General features: G+C 43.4%; 4 protein-coding genes across 4 annotated transcripts; 1 reads left to right on the plus strand and 3 right to left on the minus strand.

Annotated features, from left to right (window-relative positions):
* Nucleotides 1-123: 123 nt before the first annotated feature.
* ppm1nb (protein phosphatase, Mg2+/Mn2+ dependent, 1Nb (putative)) lies at nt 124-3,927 on the minus strand. Its single transcript, XM_077740661.1, has 6 exons — nt 3,035-3,927; nt 1,992-2,563; nt 1,792-1,909; nt 1,519-1,633; nt 1,129-1,192; nt 124-1,047 (listed from the first exon to the last, which is right to left on the minus strand). Exons 1-6 carry the CDS (start codon nt 3,447-3,449, stop codon nt 1,030-1,032), a joined length of 1,302 nt encoding a protein of 433 aa, XP_077596787.1. The 5' UTR covers nt 3,450-3,927; the 3' UTR covers nt 124-1,029.
* Nucleotides 3,928-4,153: 226 nt separating this feature from the next.
* On the plus strand, nt 4,154-7,034 carry rtn2b (reticulon 2b). The gene is made up of 7 exons (XM_077740978.1): nt 4,154-4,761; nt 5,023-5,230; nt 5,292-5,430; nt 5,512-5,581; nt 5,988-6,034; nt 6,108-6,166; nt 6,239-7,034. The coding sequence occupies exons 1-7, from the start codon at nt 4,749-4,751 to the stop codon at nt 6,315-6,317; spliced, it is 615 nt and encodes a 204-aa protein (XP_077597104.1). The 5' UTR covers nt 4,154-4,748; the 3' UTR covers nt 6,318-7,034.
* Nucleotides 7,035-8,463: 1,429 nt separating this feature from the next.
* Nucleotides 8,464-11,027, minus strand: LOC144212633 (uncharacterized). The gene is made up of 3 exons (XM_077740664.1): nt 10,518-11,027; nt 9,269-9,413; nt 8,464-8,825 (listed from the first exon to the last, which is right to left on the minus strand). Exons 2-3 carry the CDS (start codon nt 9,382-9,384, stop codon nt 8,516-8,518), a joined length of 426 nt encoding a protein of 141 aa, XP_077596790.1. The 5' UTR covers nt 9,385-9,413; nt 10,518-11,027; the 3' UTR covers nt 8,464-8,515.
* Nucleotides 11,028-12,763: 1,736 nt separating this feature from the next.
* Nucleotides 12,764-20,418, minus strand: LOC144212632 (nectin-3-like protein). The gene is made up of 6 exons (XM_077740663.1): nt 20,133-20,418; nt 15,790-16,137; nt 15,196-15,495; nt 14,921-15,038; nt 14,566-14,717; nt 12,764-13,547 (listed from the first exon to the last, which is right to left on the minus strand). Exons 1-6 carry the CDS (start codon nt 20,209-20,211, stop codon nt 12,826-12,828), a joined length of 1,719 nt encoding a protein of 572 aa, XP_077596789.1. The 5' UTR covers nt 20,212-20,418; the 3' UTR covers nt 12,764-12,825.
* Nucleotides 20,419-21,211: the final 793 nt, after the last annotated feature.

Raw genomic sequence — 21,211 nt, forward strand, 5'->3', positions numbered from 1 at the left:
ATATACTATATTAAGAAAAAGAAAACAATATATAAATATAACCTGTTTTGGTATATTATATATAATTTTAAATTTGACAAATGTAAAATTCTTATTTATTACAAAAAATAAAATATGAATACTTACTATTGTTGATTTCTGTCATCAGATATCTTTATCATGAATGGATCTTAAATGGGATGCCATATATTTGGAAAAGGATCATAAATACAAATACGACATTTTCCGGACTATAAGTTACACCCTGTTTTTATTAAGTGTGATTTATGTTAGGTTTATTTATTTTTTTTACCCTCTGACAACTGAAAATCATTTTTTAAGGCTATAGTTATCCGCAAAAAACTGTAAACATGACATTACCAGGTGACTATTTCGCCTGTTGTTGTTCTCCATTTAACTATATCTACTTTAAACTATGTTCAAATAAAAAATAACAAATACATATATATATATTCTTCATTGTGCTTTTGTTGGCTAATACGAAAAATACATTTATCCAAGTTTTCTTAGTGCAGTTTTTGATCCCAATGCACCTCTGCAGCTAAAAGTTTAAAGAGTAAAAATGTGATATACGACCTCAAAAAAGAATTGTCAACGAATGGATAGTGGCAGCCCTAATTTGGACATTCTCAAGGAGACTCCATCCCATTGTGCATTTTCACTTCAACCTGAACTTGCCTTCTTCCCTCCTAAAAATACATTCTGTTCCGCTCGGCTTATTTCACAGTTGCTGATGTTGGTTTTTGACAAACTTTGGAGTTTTTTCGTCATCTGTGATTACGAGGCAGATTTTGTTGCTGGGTCAATGTCGCTGAGTAATAATTCTTACAAAATATCAGCCTATATCATTATACAAATATAGAAGGTATTGGGATTGACTCAAAACTACAGTTGCATTGCATTTGTTACCACAAGGTGGCGCTCGCTAGGACGATGTAAACAGACACGACATCCCTTTTGTTATCCGGAGGGTTGAATAAAAGACTTGAAATTGACAGGACTCACAATACCGCCATCCAAAGAGTCTCTTCAGGAACCTTCCATACCCTGGTTGGACGTTCCGAAACAAAAAGAATGTCAGATTGTGTTTTATTTTGCTGAAAATGTTTTGATTTGCGTGATACTTACATGTGGTACTGAAGGATTGTGCAATTCTCTCTGTTGGTAGTAAGCCGAAATAATGCAGTTCCTTCTGTAATGAAATACATGAAGTTTTACTGGACCTTATATTGAAGAGAAAAAAAATACCTCTACTTACAAATGCCTCTAGGTACGATTTTTTTCGGGTTACAATTTATTTTTATATGCAAATGAGTGACTATAGATACAAAAAAGATCCATGCTACGAAATCATGTTTCAAGATTCGCTCTTAGAAACCTGCCCACCTCGGATTAGGGAATTTACATATAAAGTACGCTCTACTTACGATATTTGCAAAGTTGCAAAAAAGGTTCTGGAACGTTGTAAATTAGAAGCAATCAAATTCAAATGGAAACACGACGCACAGTGACTCTTACTTGCTCTGTATGCCACCGCCCGGTGGTAACCCCGGGATGACCTCAGACGCCAGAATGGTCAGGACAGCCAGCAAATCCGGATCTTCCCCTCTGCCACATAGCTCCTCATAAATTTCTGTGAAGAAGGCAACAGTAAACTCTTCATTTCAATTTGATCCTAAAACAGAAAATCATCACTTATTTACTTTCTCGGGCCACACAAAATGATGCGGCGGGCCAGATTTGGCCCCCGGGACCACCACTTTGACACCGGTGGTGTTCGTCCTGCCTTACCTGCTACTTTGGACTCTAGCAGATCCTCCAGCTCGGCCTCATGGTGTAACGCCTCAGTGGAGAGTTGGGGGGCGCCAGGGAAGCAAAGCAGAATGATGCTGATGTTGTCCAGGCTTCCCTGCAATCAAGAGGATGCTCATTATACAAAGTACTGCTCATCTGTCCCTTTAAAAGACATTTTTGAGGCAGGGGATTCTGACCTTATAGAGGCAGAGGTCAACAACCTGGGCGCAGACGTCCCTGAGGTCAGTGCAGACGAGGAGCCGATTCCTGACGAAAGCGCAGAGCTCCTCGTTGCCGATGGCGTCCCACACGCCGTCGCAAGCCAGCACCAGGAACTCGTCGGCCGGCGAGCGTCCCAACACGCTGACCTCGGGTTCGGGCGACACCATCTGCTGCTGCGGGGGGCGGTTCTCCGCCGCCTTGTAGCCAAAGTCGCCCAAGGCCCGGGAGACGGCCAGGGAGCCGTTGATGCGTTGCAGGGAGACAGACCCACCGGCGCGCTCGATGCGCTCCTTCTCCAACGGGCTGTAAGGTTTGTGGTCCTCGGTGGAGAAGCCCACCTGAGCCGAGCGGCACAGGACGGCTCTGGAGTCGCCGCAGTTGGCCAGGTAGATGTTGTAGGGCGAGAGCAGGGCGGTCACCGCCGTGGTGCCGCCTCGTTCCCAGCCTTCTCGGCGGGCCACGCCGTGGAGGTGCTTGTCCGTTTGTAAGAAGCCCTCCGTCAGGGCGCCCGTGACTCTTTCCGGATCGTCCTCGGGGCCCAGGCCGCCTGCGGGAGACAATGTCCGTGTAGACGGCATTGTATTTTAAGTAGAGAAACTGCAGATTGACTAGAGTTGATAATTTGGACTGATGAATTTTTGCAGCTCTGTGAAGGCAACTGTTGTGTGACAAACGGAATTTCAGCCATGTGATGAGTAGTGTTGTGACACCCAGCAAATTACGCCCTGTATGTGTTGTCATTTTTCCTGTGTTTTTATTATGGTAATTTTTAGCAAATCTGGCCTGCTGCATCATTTTTTGTAAATCAATTTCTTGTGTTTTTAGCTCAAAATTAATTTAGTAAAATCTAAAAATATATAGGAAAAAGCTAAAATAAATATTGTATTAGATCTATAAAAAAACGGAATATTCAGGACTTTTAATCCAGTTATTTAAATCCATTTATTAAAAAAAAAAACTAAATATTATATCTAAAAGGGCCCAGCCCACTTGAAATAGATCAATAACATTCACTCACCCGTGGCCAAGACGTGTCCCAGAAGATGCTGCGAGCAGTGCCTCGCCACAGCAGCGCCGGCGTGCCCGTCAAAGACGGCGAAGAAGCTCCAGTCGGCCAGCTCCCCTCCGAGCTGAGGCACGCAGTTGTGGTAGTCCTCCATGCTGGCCCTCCATCCTTGCATGCTAGCCAGGGCGTAGGTGACCCCCCAGCGGACGCATCCCTCCTCACACAGCTTGTCCAGCACGGGCCTGTCCAGGTAGGGGCTGGGGAGCAAAGCCTCCTCCTTGTCCTTGTCCCCGTGGACGGGGGGCTCCCCCTCGGCGGCTCCTCCCCGGCCCCCCTTGAAGAAAGAGCTGACCCTCTTCTCCGTCTCTTTGACCAGCTGCCTGACGAAGGCGGGCATCTCCACGCTTCCCTTTTTGGACGTCCTCATCCTTGGGCTGGCGGTATGATGGTCTGGCGGTCTCAGGCCGCCGCTGGTCGTCCCATCCGCCGCATCGTCTGGCGTTCTCCTCCCGCCATGGTGGCTGAGTCGTGGCGCGATTTCATCCTTTCCTTCCACCCCCACTTCTCACTGCCTTGTTGTGTTTGAGCCGTCTGCTCTGCCATTGGTGGGTTATTTCTGCTCACCAATCCCGAGGCTCTCCGGTCTGGCTGTCGCTATCATCTCAGAACGCCGCGTCTTCCCGTGGGGAAGCGCCAAGCGCGGTTGCCACGTCGGGACGAAACCGTCACGACGTGAAAGCCTTTCTTCAAATCACCATTTCTTCTCACATCTCATAAATATGCTGACCTAGCTGGTTAAACACTCTAAAAAATGCCCTTACCTATGATTGGTTGTCCTGTCTCCTTGTGTCCTGCGATTGGCTGGCCACACCAATCCCTGCCTGGTGTCTGAAATCAGCTCCAGCACCCTCTGCGACCCTTGTGAGGATAAGATGTGAACAAAATGAATGAATTTGTGAGACATTGCAGTGAAATCATGGGAAAATTAGTTCTGCATTGAAAAGGTTCAAACTATTTGTTACCTGGGATGGGCTCCAGCACCCCCCCCCCCCCCCCCCCGGGAACCATGGGGATATACGCAAATGAGCGCGGGAATATGCCTAAACTGGCAACGCTATTGTGGAGCCGCCCACTTTTCTGTAAACCCGCCTCTGATAAAAGTGGATTATAGGCTCACAGTGATGGATTATGGGAAAGGCAGCCATTTGGATGGCACCAGTTTTAAGTGATGGAGGAAAGGACAAATGGAAAAGTGAAGATTGATGGCAAATAAAATACTCCAATTTTGATCGGACTTGGCCCTTTCATGCGGAGATGATGTTTAGTAATAGTACTACTTTTGCAGCGCACAATTTTAATCCAATACCCATTTCTACTCAAAATTTAAAGTACAGAACAATATAAGAAAAAACAAGTGATGAATAGTCCATCAAAAATAATGAATGGTTGCCCTCATGTATGTACATTTGTCTTTGAAATGGCGAGGACAGATGCAAATTGTCCATCTAACGCAAGTGTCTACGAACTGAGGGCCGAGTCCACTCTTACGTCTCAAGTTGCCAATTTGTCCACGCATGTGTGCGTTGCGTGCCTGCCACTCCGATACGGGATATAATTAGGCCAGGGCCGGGTCCTCATATTGCTGAGCGAGCGGGGCCGGCCAAAAAAAGCCCGCAAAGCCCGCAAAGCCCAGGAGGAGGAAAGAGCGAGCAGGACCTCCGCCGAAATGGCCGGCAAACGTAAGAATTTGACAATTTCTCGAGTATAAGTCGCCACTGATTCACAATGTATCTTATCTTTTCTCCATTTTGAAATAAATGAGCATATTGGCAGAATTGTATTGCATTTAGTCTTTGTCACTCGGCAGTTTTGTGCATGTCAAGTCTAATTTATGCACATATAAGCTGTAGCCTTGATTTTTTGTGGTGTTACAAATACGGCTTATACGCGACAAAATTATGGCAACGGTCCAAAGATTGAGTTACGCTGGTTTCTTCTAGTATCGGAGCTGGTCTACTGGAGGAGCACATGCAAAACGGGTTTGGTGTTCACCGGCTCGGTGGTGTGCCTGGCCAGTTTGTTCCAGCTGAGCGCCATCACCCTGCTCTCCCACATGGCTTTGGGGGTGATGTGCATCACCCTTGCCATTCGCTTCTACTACAAGCTATTGGAGCTGCTGCGTTGCAACCCGGGTTTGCATCCCTTCCAGTGAGTGTCCAGCCTTAAACTAGATTTAGTCTCCACTTTGCTAGAACTGCTGTATTTCCAGGTCATATTTGGACTATGATGGCTCCCTAACGGACAAGGAGATGGTGATGCTGGTGGAGGAGGCGGTGCTACTGATGGCGTTTGCTGTCACTGAGCTTAAACGTCTATTTTTCATTGAAAATATACTGGACTCGCTCAAGGTTAGAGTGGGAAGTTTAGAACATAACATGGATAGTGCTGGATAAAATCAGATTTCTAGATACTATTTTTTTCCCTATTAGTTTGTCTTGCTGCTCTACATGCTGACATATGTCGGCGTCCTGACTACTGGGTTGACTTTGGTCATAGCAGGTCAGTTGGTGTTCTCTGGTATAATTAACTATATGTTGTTAGAAAAGCATGGTAAAAAACTAAAATAAAACTAGGTTGAGTTGGGATGAGGAGCTTCATTTACAAGGAATTGCGCTTATTTTATGGCATCTATAAGCAAATATAAATTATTTTATTTTCTCTTTTTGCAGGAAGATTAAATATATGTATGTTTATTTTTCATTTTTAACATTAAAATGAGAAAAATTGTACTTGAAATTAGGCCTTTTGTACTTGACTCCAACCTATTGAATGTCTTTTACTATATGTGTAGTGGATATAAAAAGCCTTCACATTCTGTCCAAACTCAAATTATGTGAAATATTTAACTTCTTCATCAATATTGAATTTAAGATGAGAAAATTTAACACTTTGTTGTGTCTTCCAGCTGTCATTACTCTGTTTTCCTTTCCTTTGCTCTACAAAAAACAGCAGGTAAGAATCTCACATAATGGCCCTCAAATTTGGTGCTAACGTACTAAAAATACACTATCAATATTCTCTCTAGGTGAGAATAAGAAAGATGGTGAGAGCTTACAAATCTTTGGAGAAGAAAATCAAAACCTGGTGAGTTAACGTTTGCTAAGCTGCCACATTTTGAGGAAACTACTCTGTAGTGTTATCATGTGACACCATCAGGTGCGCGGGGGTGCGTGACACAATCCAATCATCTCGAGCGCAAGCCGCCGCCGCCAAGCAGAAAGTGAAGGCCAAGTGAGACGCGGCGAAACGTCCACGGCGACACGGCTTTTTGGAGCGAGTGGCGTCTAACGTAATGGATGCTGACGGCCCAAACAAAAGCTGCTATTCATTAGCGGGAGATGTGTGAGGAGATGAGGAGAAGAGGAGAGGAGAGGAATTTGGTTCTGTGGGCAAAACCTTTCACGCTTTGGCTTTAATCAGGGACGGCAACAGCTCTATTTTTACTTTAACACAAGCGCCTTGTTCCTGTTAAAAACGCAAAACTACGCTTTGCGCCCGAATCAATCTGCAAACGAGCCCTAAAAGTCAATCCTAATTCATAGAAAAGACATTTTGTCTGTTTTTAAACTTAATTTTGTTTTGTTTCAGTCTATTGGAAATAAAAATGAATGTATTTTTTGTTTTGTTTTAGTCATGTTTACTGCACATTGTATTCAAACTAACATAATTTTGGAAGGCTAATATTACTGTGGCAATTATAAAAATATCATTGTTTTGGCCCACAAAAGAATCTTAAGCCTACATTCTGTTGTATTTATCAGTTTGACACTAAATGGAAGAAGTAAATTAAACAGTACTTCTCTACTATTTCCACTCAAGGTAGGAAAATATGTGGAAGTTCACTATTTTGTTTTATACAAATAAACTTTATCTAACTTTAACTTATTAAATAAAAAAGGACATTTGATAAAGAACTATCTGGGTTGGGATTGTCGGGACTATTTTGCAGTAAATGGATATTTTGTCTTTATTCTGGAATGTTTTTTTCGGTATTGTAAATAAAAAGATGTATTACTGCAGTCATCAAATGTTGCTGTAGTTAACTTTTGAATTCAATTACTATATATTTTTTTAGAATATCCTAAAACTTCCATCTTCCTTCTCTTCTTAACAGTCAAATCAAAAAAATACTAGTCCTGTTTGATTCTGTCTGACATTTTCTGTATATTCAGTATGATGATCTCAATACAAAAAGAGTAAAAGAATAAAGGCACCTGTTAGTGTAGTTCTTCATGCAGCCAATAGATGTTAGTGTTGAAGAGATTCCAGTCAAACTTCAGCCTTCTCTCAGGAAAATGTCAACAAACTCAGTGCACAGGGGAGTCTTATTCTCACAAAAAAGCCTGGAAAAACATTAAATTGGCAGTTTATTTGACATTTTCGGGTGGCTATGCACTCCAGAAAACCAGCTATCAAAAACTACATTCAACAAAATAGTACTATGTTGTTGGTAGGAATAATCGGCAGTATTTTTATAGTACACCTCTAGTCTACATACAAAAAATATCAAAAGAAAGCAAATAATCCCCCTGACATTCACCTGAAATCTACACCATTAACTTTGCAGTGTCAAACAGCCACAAAAAAACAGAACAAAAAGTCTAATCCAATTAAATCTTTTCACAGTAAGTACCAGTAAATAAATCTCAGCAGTTGTTTAGGAAACACAATCCGTTTCTTGTACACATAACACAAAGTTATGCCAGTGCTAAAATACTTTGACAAGTACTTATTTGTGCTAAACAAAGAGATGGTTTTCTATTATCAAGGCACCATTTTGCTATCAGTCCAAAAATATTAATTCATACAAAATTGCCTTGAATATGCATTGTATAATACAACCCTGCTGAAAATTCTGAAACGTATGCAAGAACTATGTTAGTCTACTACTACTGGTACAACTACAACTACCACCACTACTACTAATACGAGTACAACTATTATAACATCTACTGCTACTACTACCACCACCACTACTACTAATACTAGAACTACTATTAGTACAACTACTGCTACTACTACTACTACTACTACAACTACCACCACTACTACTAATATGAGTACAACTATTAGAACAACTACTGCTACTACTACTACCACCACTACTACTAATACTAGTACAACTACTATTAGAACAACTACTACTACAACCACTACTATTCTGTAATAAAAAACAACACAATTCAGCAAATTGTCTCAATGCAAAACAAACAAAAATATTAGCTTATTGTGGTTTTTCCATTCTTTGAGGTCAAAGGCAACAATCACGTTTCCACGTCATTGACGGCAATGGACGTGCAATCGATCCTCTTGCTTTGTCGGGATTGCACATCCATGGCCGCCCATAGCGCAAAAACAGTGAAATCTTGAAAGATAAAAGGTGCGTTTGGCGTCTGATACTTCCAGGTATTTCTTGAGAGTCTTCACATAGCGTCACACATAGTGCTCGCGATGGTTGATGAAGACCCGCTCCGACCCGCTTTGATGGCAAACCCACTCCAAGCGGGACTTCGGCGCGGGGCTCCGTCGGGTGGGGAGCGCCACCGCCGGGACTGTCCGCTTCTCGGCCCCGCCGCCCTGTGAGCAAACGTTGAACAGGTTGCGTGGCAAATTCCCGGGTACGAAAGGGTTGCGCTTTACCTGACACAGCCAAGGCACTTGGGATGCGTGGACCCCCGGGGGAAGAGTCGGCGCTCGCTCAGAGTAGGGTGGAGGGGGCTTGTGCGTGGGAGGGAGGTCAATCCTGAACACAAACACCAGAAAAATCAATAGTCAAGTCATAACAATTGCATTACAGTAATACTTCATTTATCGCAGTATAACCATGATGTATGGACTCTGACTTTACAGAGCGTTATTTGGACTTTTAAACCTTCTTTGTACTATAATTTAACAATTGGAATTCTGCTTAGTCCACAGAACTTTACTTAAAAGGTGGAGGTCATTTAAAATGAAATGTGAGTTTTGCTTACATATTTTCATCTTATGAAAACTGTTTTTCTCAAAAGCCATCCCACAGAGACAGTCACGTTTAAGATGTTAACTTAGTTACAGCATTGCAGGAGGCACATTTTTGTACTGTCACAAACACGAGCCAGCAAGAGAGAAGCCGCTGACAGGCTCAAGGGGAATTATTGACCATCCGTCATTTTACTTTTCTAGTCGAGTCAGATATCTTTGACTTACACTTTGTCCGAAAAGGCCGCCGGCGGGGCCTTGCGGGCCGTGACCAGGACGATGACGAAGACGGCCATGAGGAAGAGAGCCAAAACGGCGCCGATGGCCGCCCCGGCCACCGCCATGGAGTTTGACCTCTCGGCCTCTGACTGTTCTGGGGAGACAAAAAGGACATTTTTAAAAATGGATAAGCAACATTTTTTCCCTAATCATTAAGGTTTAATATCATTACTTTAAAACTACTCTGACAAGCACATTTTGTAAAAAAAATACATACTTTGCTATTGTGTTAGTACATTGAAATTTGAGATGAAGAATCTGTCACAAGGGAATAATTTAGTCAGCAATTGACATGTATACACTGCAACTGGCCCCGCCCCCATTGTGCATCCAGACTTTAAATAAGGTTGTAATGTGCGGCGAATTAGCTTTGTTAGACCATATGTCGGGGTACCCGCCACGCCTGACCGGATTAAGACTTAACGCTGATTAAAATGCATTCGTGTGCAACTTTGTAAAACTGGGAGCACGAGACAGAGGGGGGCGTGGTTCGTGTCGCAAGGCCGACGGAGGACGAAAGGTGACGGGAAGAACGCCGCACGCGCAGGGGTCAATTACAGTTGATTTAGCCTCCCGCGTAGGTGCGGCAGGATCGATCACGCGCCGCAATGAATCTTAAATACAGTTGCCATCACGGACGAGTGTGGACTTTGGAGCTGGCTCACGCTCCGGCGCACGACCTTGGTCTCGTCCTGCGTGACCCCCGACGACGCTTTTAAAAAATGCAGTTCGTCAAGCTGGCCGCTGTAATGCGCCATGACTGACTGACCTTCACTGTGTGATGGAGCAAGAGTGGCGGAAGCTACTGGCTGGTTCAAAAGGTCACTTTCTGCTTTCATTTAGCTCAATTCAATTAAGTTTTCTTTTTCCATTTTTCATATGCTAATTAGATTAACACAGTAGTATCAGAGTCAAAGATTTTAGTTAAATAGTACAGGTCAGAATCGGAAAAAAAGAGTTTTTAACCCTTTGGGAGCAATAGATTCATCTTGGACTGCTGTCAATCATCTAACCCAATCTATCAATCATCATTAGTTGCATTAAAACAGACTTACCTTAGATACAAAAGTAAAAAAAACTAAATTTACCAGTTTAAATCAAGCATACATGCAGTGAGACACTAACTAAAGTTGCAATTTCATTTTTTACTTTAAGCCTTAGCTATAATACTTCATAGCCCAGTGTGAAAAAATATTACCTTGGAAACGAGCAAGTCTCCATCACCAGTTGCAGGATCTTGTTAAAAAAAACAAAAAAATGGGGGGTGGGAAGAATGGGGGGGGGACTGACCAGCAAATTATCCCAGTTCACTTGTACATGAAGGTTAAAGAGTGGCCGTGACCTTTGTCTGGCAAGGTCATGAAAGATGACATTTCACAGAGCAGCTGAAATAGGCTAGAATTGCTCCACATGCAAAGATACCCAACATGCAGCGGGGCGGTGGGGTGGCTGGGGGGTGACGGGGATGGGACATTCCCTGTCACCCATATGCGAGAACATCGTCACGCGCCCCCGGCTTCCCCGCCCCTCCTCTCTACATTTAGCGAGCAGGTAGCGGGGAAGAGCAGAAGCCCCAGATGAGCTTGTTGCCATGGGGACAGTCAATGAGCTGGAGAGGGGGACTCGGGGCCAGACAAACACTCGCCGTTTAATTTGAACAGATGCTAGACAGTCGGGGAGGGGAGAGATTGGACCCCGACAGACCCAAAAAAATGCCCGAATTCTAACTTAAGGAAGATTGGCGTCAGGCCAGAACGTTTTGGAGAGGGGGAGCGAGGAAGTATGACATCATCGATAGCGTCCCAGATGTGCATGCTGGATCTGAAGGAGCGAGAGGGGAGGGAGGAAGGGAGGCGGGGAGGGGAGGCGCGATGATGGCGCCAAGCGGGGGGGCGCTGGCGGATGGTCTTATGCAGCATTCGCCGATGATGTCATTTTATTCCAGCACAAAGAGCACAAGAAGAGAGAAAAAAAGTCACGTGTGCTAAGGTGCTTTATTCAGACGAAAGGAATGACAAATCAAAGATGGACTGGCAGAAAGAGATCCATTTTTTTTCTTGGTGTATCGACATACACGCACACAAACAAAATGTGGTCATCGTCACAGTGTTAAGAGTTTACTGTGGGACTACCCGCCAAGCAAACTTTCAGTGGTTTAGTGCCAATGCTTCAAGAATCTCATGTAAATGGTCAATATGGCACTGAGAAGAGAAAATGACAATATCTTCTAAGGCACTATAGTTCATTTGTCAAGTTGTCTCGCTTGGTCGCTCAACCAAACTTGGTGCTTCCAAAAAAATAAAAATAAAAAAAAATCGATGCTTTCCGCCTTAGTGCATAGACGCAAAGAAAAGTGGATTAGACAGACGGCCATGTTTCCTGTTACCGAGCTTACTTTGTCACCCAACCGTGAAAACATGCCACCTAAACCATCTTGGGTGGACTATACTTACCCTCAAAGCCTATAAACAAACATTGCCTGAGGAGCAAATAAATATCTTCCCTAACATATTTCCAAAATCTTCTCTTTCTAACAAGGGGTAAAGAACATTTTTTTTAAAACAAGATGGCACCCTATCAACCATACAAATAATAGGTCAACGTGACGGTAAAAACCCAAAGTTGATCAATAACAAAAGAAAGAGCATGTGTCTCTATCATTTCACATTAGAAACAACATGACTGGCCAACGCGTCCCTACGACAATGGCTGCCTAAATCACCGCACAATAGTAAGATCTGAGCTAATAATAAACATCAATTTAACTAACGCCCGTCTGACGAGTGGCCTAACGCGTCTTTCCGTTTCAAAGCTACGGTACCCAGATATCAGATATGTAATTCAAGGGGGGCGTCTAGTCTGTTCTACACGTATTTGGCCTCTGAGTAACAATGACAAAGCTACGCTTTCTAAACACTATTGTGCAAGAGGGAAAGAGATTGGCAGATCTCCTCCATTGGTCAGATAAGTGCGCCATGCCAAGATAACCTCGCTTCTTGGCGTGGTCTCGGTAAGATGTCCTGACACTTAGGGGAGCTTCCAAACGGACATGGTCGAGTAATGTAATACTTTGTCGGGAGGTCCTGGCGAGGGATTTTTTTTCCAAAGACTTGGTCGTGGGATGGTGGCAGTGACCAAGATTAACTTCTCAACTTCCCTACGTTGCAAAGTTGTGGCAAAGTTCCATTTTGGGAAGAGTGGAACTGGCCAGGACTGAAATTAGAGAAATGATCAAATGCTGAGACCATGGCAAAAGGCAGTGCAATCACTGTTCCGTGACTGGTCACGGAAGAGGGGGTTGGCTTAAGACCACTGGGCGCGTCTGAAAAGCAGTTTAGCGCGCAGGTACATTTGAACACGGCCTTGACGTTCTTAGCACATCTCAAGTGTCTTCCAGGGTGCAAACGGTGTCTTTTTTTAAGTCTTATTTTTTGTTTTTTCTCAAAAGAAGTGTTCCTAAGTGTAGTCAAGTGGGGATCGGGACTTGTGGAAGACCACCAAGTGGGTCAAACGTACAACTCCCTGCGAGAGATGAGAGATCCATCTTTATGAGAGACGTAGTCGCCCTCCGGGGCGCTAGTGTAGCCTTCGCTGGGCACGTAGGGGGTGCCGTTCCTGGCGGACTGGGGAGAGTGCGTGAATCGGGTTCTCCTGGGCGTCTGTGTCTGCGTCTGTTGAGGACTACAATGCTCCGTTTGTGCCCGCCGGGGATTCTGCCGGTCGCCGTGGTGACCGCCCTCCCTCATGGCCCGCGTGTAGCCGTTAGACGGGTAGCGGTCTCCGTCACAGCCGCGTTGACGCTCCAGTTCGTGGCCGCCCCACTCCTCCCTGTCGTGGTCCTTCCGGCGCCGGGAGCCCAGAGCCAGGCCGGCGGCCTTGGCGGCGGTGGCGTGGATTTGTCCCGCGTCCCCTGGGGCTTTCTGGAGGTCGCTAGGACCCGGGTACGATTTGGCGCAGTCCCCGTGGAGGCCCTGCTGTTTGCACAGGTAACAAATGCCGGCCACAGATAGGAGGAGCAGCAGGAACAAGGCCCCGCCCACGGCTCCACCCACTACAGTGCCCAGGTTACTTTCAGGTAGGGCTTGGAGGGTGGGGGAGCTCAGGCGGACGTGGAGGTTATCGTCCATTAGGATGGAGGAGGAGGAGAAGGTGGAGGAAGAGGAGGAGGAGGCGGCGGAGGAGGAGGAGGAGGAGCCAGAGAGGACAGGAGCAGTAATGGTGGGAGGATCTAATGAGGAGCAAAAGGAATGAAGACACACAAAGACAAACAAGCACAAAGTCAGTGCCACTAGATTGGACTAAAGAAATGTTTCCTAATCACAAGATCTTGGCACACGACTGTGGAATAGGTCATCCATTTTTCCAAATTGAAAAATATAATGACGATTATACAGGCCAATGGTTTAACGTCATATTTAACTTAGTTGATGGTCACAGACTATCGTTCCAAATTCTTTCAAAAACGTAGACAGCTTGTATTTGTCATTTATGCCAAGTTCCTGTAAAAAAGTGAAATTTAACAAACAATGGAAATGTTTTCTAAGCTACCAAACTAGGATGATTCAAAACAAAGAGTGAAAAGTGGCCTCAAAAACATTGATGGTGGACGCAATCTGAATGCATGGAAAACAACTCCATAAATGAGGGCCATAGACATGCCCATTTTGGAGTGCATCAATTCACTTGACAGGGTTTTTAGGGGTCGAGATTTGATGCTTGGAAAACACTGGTGATGAATGTAGGGACTTTGGAGGGGGGGGGCAAGGTTAAATGAAGCAGTGAGGCTAAAGTTTGTTATGTTGTGAAGGGGTGAGGTAAAGAAACGTGGACCAGAAATAAATGCCTGACAATTTCTCTATATGAATTAGGGAAAACAAAATGGATGACGTGGAGATGCTTAAGTAAGGAAATCCAGCAAGACAAGCATTCTCATCTGATTTTGTGATCACCACAAAACCACAATGGAACACATTCAATGACAACTAAAGAGACGTTAAATCTAGTGAATGCCTGCACACCAAAAAAAAAAATGGAGTACGCCAAGATAAATAATGAAAGATCTGAAAAGAACCAGTGAATGTTTTATGAACGCGAGATATCATCCCAAGCGAGGTTTTTTTTGTGCCTTTTGCATGACATAACACAAGACACATTTGCCATGACACGATCAAGTAGAGAAGAGACACCCAAAAAAAAATCCAAATAATGTCCTAATTTAGCTGAAAGGTCAGAAAGACTAAACTAACCTTGTATGAGAATGCGAACATCCCGACTACGTAGGTTGATGTCGTTGGCCACCTCGCACCGGTAAACCCCGGAGTCGTTCCTCTGAAGTGGGCGGAGGAAAAGTAGCGTGCTATTGAGGATTTCCACACCCTCTGGCATCTCGCTATCCAACCTGGAAGCAGGAAAGTGCAGAAACGTGACCACCGAGAGTGTACCAGCTAAGTTCAACAAACAAGGTTCTTAATCTGCAAATGCATCCCTCAAAAAGTGCACAGCATTTTTTCTTTCCCTAATACATTTCCAAGTAGATTGTCAAAATCAGGCGACTGACTGCCACAAAAATATTTAAAAAATGTGACTTTTTTTTTTGCACACCTGATCCATCGGAAGCGATGAGCCGGCGGGTTGGCGTTAGCTTTGCACGTCATCTGAACGTTGTCTCGGCCCACGTACCAGTCGCCGTCGTACCCTACCACGGAGATATCTGGCGCAACTGCGGCCAAAAGGAGGAGAAAAAAAAAACATTCAACCATCAAGGAAACACAAGGCTGAAACGTGACGGCCGAAAGAACCACGGATGACCTTGTCCGCTCGTCCATTGTCGTCGTCACTCCCTGGGCGTTATTCCAAATATAAAAAAAGTGACTTACACTGCACATTGAGCTGGTAGGGCACCCTGAAGTCACTGAGCAGAGCCGGGTGGCGGACCACGCAGGCCAGCGAGTGGCCCTGGATGTGGCGGGTGGGCTGCCACAGGTAGCGCACCCGTGTGGTGGTGGTCCCGTTCACGTCGTCGAAAAGCTGCACTTCCGACTGCCCGAACAGGTTAGACTCCCACGACACCTCGGCGGCGGGACGGGCGCGTTCGGCGATGCAAGTGGCCGCCGCCGTCTCGTTGCCCCCGTCCACCAGGGCCTCGGAGCCGGCCGACACGTAGACCTTGGGCTCCACTGGATGCGGGGACGAGAGTGGGTGAGAGTCTAGGTTAAGGGTGGGCAAACTTTTCGGCCCGGGGGCCAAAATTGACTTTAAAAATTTGACAGATGGGCCGGGTCAGCACAAGATGTGATACATATAAAAAAGTGCATCCGTTAACAGTACATATGAAACATAAGCAGAAAAAAAGGACTCATGTATTAACATACTCATCACTAAAGTAAAAGGTATAAAGTACAAAGTCGAGTAAAAAGGAATGTATTAAGAAATATTCAAATGTTATTTAAAAAAAAGATAGAGGGGCTTACCCAGGACGCTGACGGTGGTGGAGGCCTGCGAGATCCCCAGCGGGAAGTTGGCCACCTTACAGGTGTACGTGCCCATGTCGGAGAAGCCCACGTTCTCCAGCACGATGGTGGCGTCGTGGGACGAGGGTGAGCGGAAATACAGTCGGCGGGTAAAGTCGGGGGAGATGGAGATGCCGAAGCGCGGGTTGTAAACGGCGATGGTGACCGAGCTGGAGGGTAAGCGGCGCTCCCAAGAGCTCTGAGTCAGTGTCAGGTTGCTGGCCATGTCCACATGGCATTCTAACGTCAAGTTCTTGCCCAGCACGGCGCTCACGCCGGATGGCACCACCACTTGGTTGGCCAGCAATCCTGGGGAAACGCAAAAGACAATCTGGTTAGCTTCAAATCCATGTAAAAATTGACCATTTGTAATATTTCCATAAATTCATCCATTAGAATTCCAATGGAGAATTTGGATTGCACATTTTAGACAAATAGATGGGTAATAAGTAAGTTAATAAATGAATACATGAATAAATATATAACTAACTAAGCGTGTTGTATACATGTTTTAAAAAAAGATATTTGGTTTAGACATTTTTAAAACCAATGGAAAAAACTATATTAGTATTTTTTCTGCAATATAGCTCAGGATTATTATTAAAAATACCAATACATCCAATCAAATAGGGCCCCGTTTCCAACCAAGTGATTCCAAATATTTAACCCTTAACCACAGTATGTACATATGCCTAGACTTTATTCAAACTCCACTGAGGAATATTTGGATCTGGCAGTTTATGGAGAAATGTGACATTTGTGTCCACGAGATAGGATTGAAAGCGTGGCAGCCGGCCGGCCGGCCGGGCGTTGCACATTTAAACAAATAAAACACAGATGACAGCGGGAAGGCTCTTTTGATGAATGTGTTTAATCTGCAGCTTTTCTTTTCGCTTCCCCCGTCACGATGGCGGCGGCGGCGGAGCCGCTCAAAACGCCCGAACCTCATCTTTTTAAGGAGAGGCGAAAAGATGACATCATCGCGTAAGAGAGAGGGAAGAAAAAAAAGTGCCAGCGAGAGGGACGCCGTCAAAAAGAGAAAAAAAGACAGATGACATCACGTCTTAGTGAAAGAATTTTTGGTTGTTTAAATGCGCCTAAGCTTGGGACGACATCGCTAATTGCAACAAACTGGCGGCGTGGAAATCATCATGACTAATCAAGACCTGCTGTGCTGCTCGGCAACCCAGTCCAAAACACTATTCCATTGTTGTCATGCCAAAATCAGCTCCGTCTCCGGCCAAATACTGTCCTCAAATATTGCCGGAGGACTTGGACTACGTCAACTAGCTATTTCATTTTGTACAGGACAGAAAAATTTATTAAAAAATGTAGCTCACACCAGATAACCAAAAAGTCAATCACCTTACATTCAATTTATGCATAAATACAAAAGTTAACAAGCAACCTGGCTCAAAATCAACAGGAATTAACCTAAAAATACACCAAAATCATCCAAAAGCAGCCCAAAAAAAATTCAACAAAAATTAATATGAATTGATCCAAAAATGTACCAAAACTGACCACCAAGTACCCTAGAAATCAAGACAAAAATTAACCTATTGCCTGCCATTGACAATGATAGATGTCTAATTCTTCCAAACATAAAGTTAATCTGCCACTCTTACGTTTTTTTTTTGGCCAAAAAATTTAATAGTAAAAACGAGGTCCAAAAGGTCAATAAATGGCAATACACGGGTCATAATAGCACCAAAACAATGAAATTACGCATTGTCAATTTCAAAAATGTCTTATAAAAAAAATAATCAGTGACTACAACTCTAATGTGCTAATATTTAAATTAATAAAATGTAGAAATATAACTCAATACAAGCAAAACCTGTGCATGTCAAATCATCCAAAAAGTTATAATATTAAACGTAGTAGCGTAAAAGGGGATTTCTCTTGTACGCTACAAGCCGGGAAGCGGCATTTCTTCACTTGTGAATATAGAACGACGGCGGTATAGCGACAGTGTTCAATTTTTTATTGGTGACACGACAACCTTACGTAAGCTCGCCCTGGTTTTTCTCCCAGAAGAAGAAAAAAAAAAGTGAGCAGAATAAAGTCTGGTTGATCATATGTGCCGCCCGACTTGACATGACGCCAAGTGTATACATCTCATGCTTTTAAGGGAGCGGGGGAAAAAAAGCTTCTTGGTGGGCGTTTGTAACAATGTGTATGTACCCTTCACACTTAGTAGGAAGAGGAAAAAAATGATAGATATCCGAGTATCAAGGACACATTGCTCTCCCGGGACTGTCTGACGCTGCTTCACACTTTAGACAATAATACCTTCACATGCACCACGGTGACAAATAACCAACATAAAGCATGCGAGCTAGTAGAAAAGAAGAAAAAATAAGGTTTTGCTAGTGTTTTTACAAAAGGATTTCTGGGATCTATATTATATTTCGCTTTAACGTGGTCTAATGCCAGATTTGGATCGTTGTCTTTCTTATGACATTTACTTGGCACACAGAATTAATCAATAACTAATTGACTGCCAGGTTAAAGGATTACTCATTTAGACATTGGTGAAACTGTACTTTTTCTTTATTACATTTCTCTTAACGACATTTTTTTGTTTTTTAAACAAAACGTATTGTTTACTTGACATTTTCACAAAATATTTTGACGTAAACTCAATTCAAAGTCCAACTTTTCTCAAGGTTTTGCTTGCAATAAGTCACATATATACAGTTTAAACATAAAATTTAACAATAAAACATGTTTTTTTAACATACACATGATAACTCACCTGAAATAAGAGTTTGCTGCAACACTATAGAAAACCTGTGCACAGTGACACCTTTAAATTTGTCCATGGCGATGAATTTCTATACTTACCAGACAAATGAAAAGCAATCTTGTGTATGAAGTGAGATAACAGTGTTAGTTTGTTATAAACAACACTTAGTTGATTACTCTGTTAAGTTTTTTGGCAGGGCAGGGGGTGCTGTTTATATTTGGCAACGCGTCCGTGCGCCACAAGAATGCTTTTATTGTTTTGGCCAGTCACTTGTTTTAACACAATCGGGGTTCTACTTCAGCTAAGCAGTTGGAGGAATAAAATCGACAATTTGATCACAATCTATCTAGTCTTAATCTTTTGATATGACAAAGTCAGCCATGATTGCATTGGACTGAAGGACCTTCATTCAATTGAATACACTATGTACACTTTCAACTCCATCAATTCCATTTGACCTAAAAAATTGAGTACCATAAGTACCATGTGCATGCACATAGTACTTATGGTACTCACTGGTCTCCAGTGACAGAATTGGTGTAGATATGCAGCCCCTCTGGCTGGATTCTCTACAGTCAGAAGAAGTGCCATGTGAAGGAAGTGAAAACAAAAGTATCCCCTGATAAGCTCGAATTCACTGAACTTAAGACAAGTGTTGCTTCTCTAAAAGTTGCAGAAATAGATCCGATCAAAAAGACACTGCAGCCTCTGCCCTACTTCCCACCCTCAGTTAGAAGACCATTCACCTACACTATATTACTACAGCATCCAGCCACCTGCTTACCCTGCACCAGGAGTAGTCCCTTGTTTAGTAAACCTGCAGGCATATTGCATTCAACTACTCCATATGTATGGATTCCAACAGACTTGAGTCTACGGGGGTGACGTGTCTGATGCCGGCATGGATTGTTATGGACTGTTGACAAGTTTGTAGATCTTGAAATGATTAAAATGTCCTATGGGTTAAGCTTGCTATGGACTGTGTTTACAGTTTCCACCCAGTAAACGTATACTGCAGGAGTTATTTGTATTTGAACTGGGGCCCTTGTGGTTTGAAGTTTTCCTAAGTGACAGATCACAGAAGATTTGATATGACAGTTCATAAGAATAACAACAAACAAATGGAGATATTTGGAATGTGACAAGTTAAAATGCACAGATAAGAAAAATGCATTGGGTTAACAATCTAAATATTTAACGATTGCATATTAAAAGATGTAACTAGTTTTGACTGGATATATATATATATATCGCTATTCGATCATCGATGCCTTGATTGCAAGTACACAACCAATCTCTATGTTGATTATTTCTCCCTGTTTCCAGTTTAAATGCAGGTTACAATGCATGCCAAATCAACTTGCAATCAAGTTTTCTTTCAGTGATTTCTTAGCGAGACACCTGCTAACAAAGAAACGACATTATAGGAGAAGCGAGCGTTATTTTGATCAACTTGCTGGCCGAGGCTACGCGAGGCGATCGCTTTCCTGCAAAACTTATCTGTCAAGTGTTAGTAAAACACGCGGAAAGAGGAGAATCAAATAAGACTCACCTGTTATGTGGCACAAAAGGTGAAAGAGGACGAAGTTGCAAGGAGATCCGATGTCGTTTCGGTAAGGAAACGCCGTCATTTTTGGACTAATCAGGCAGCAATGAGTTTCAACAGGACGTGGCGGCTATGTGCCAATTTGATGGTGTGCGTTGAGTGCACGGCGGAACCTCCTCAGCAACACTCCGAGTGCATGTGGACTATACCAACTCCGCCGCCGAGTAGGGGGAAACTTTAACTCACCTGCCTATGTAATGAATGCCATTCAACTGTGGGCCGGCATCCGTATCACCTATGAAGGAGCGAACCACTAGTATTCACATTACGTCACCTCTTTTGAAACCCACTATCAATTGATTAATCAAGTCGCTTTAATCGTTCCTGTCCAGCACATGCCAAACTACATATATCATCAATAATGGAAAAAGCTAAATTTGTGGAGATATGTATAAACACACAAATACCTATCATTAAATATAGTTATTTTATGATTTAAATTAAAGTCTATTTTCATACACTTTTCATCTTGTTTGTTTTTAAGGTGTTGTACACAAATGTATACAAATATATACACAAACAGATACATATATAGAATAGCAATGATTGCCTATCCATTTTCACTGTAAGGGAAGACAATATGTTTTACTAACTACCACAGCGCATACCCTGTGATTGCTATACACATACCAGGGCAGCAAACGAGTTACTAAAAGTCTCATAATAGTGATGAGCTAATTGGCATAAACATAACCAATCAAGCTTTAATCTGGGGATTTACCAGCACAAACTGGGAGGCCTGTTCGGGTTTCAGTGCCATTGACAGCATTAGACGTACAATCTATTTGGATTCAAAGGGCTGGCAGCGATTAATAGTTTTAGTTCAAGAATGGCTAAAACACTGGAATGGCACATTTCTGTTTCCCCAGCAAATGTAAATAGAATGTAGCAAAAGTTGGATGGCACAGCAAGTGCTCCAAGTCTCATTCATGTCTGAATGTGGGTGGGATCTAAGTGGGGGTTGGGGTACAGCACTCCCCCCTGCTGACAGAAAGCTAACCAGGTCAGTGCTTTAATTTGAGTCT

Source organism: Stigmatopora nigra, chromosome 19 (genome assembly GCF_051989575.1).
Source record: "Stigmatopora nigra isolate UIUO_SnigA chromosome 19, RoL_Snig_1.1, whole genome shotgun sequence".
Taxonomy (NCBI): domain Eukaryota; kingdom Metazoa; phylum Chordata; class Actinopteri; order Syngnathiformes; family Syngnathidae; genus Stigmatopora; species Stigmatopora nigra.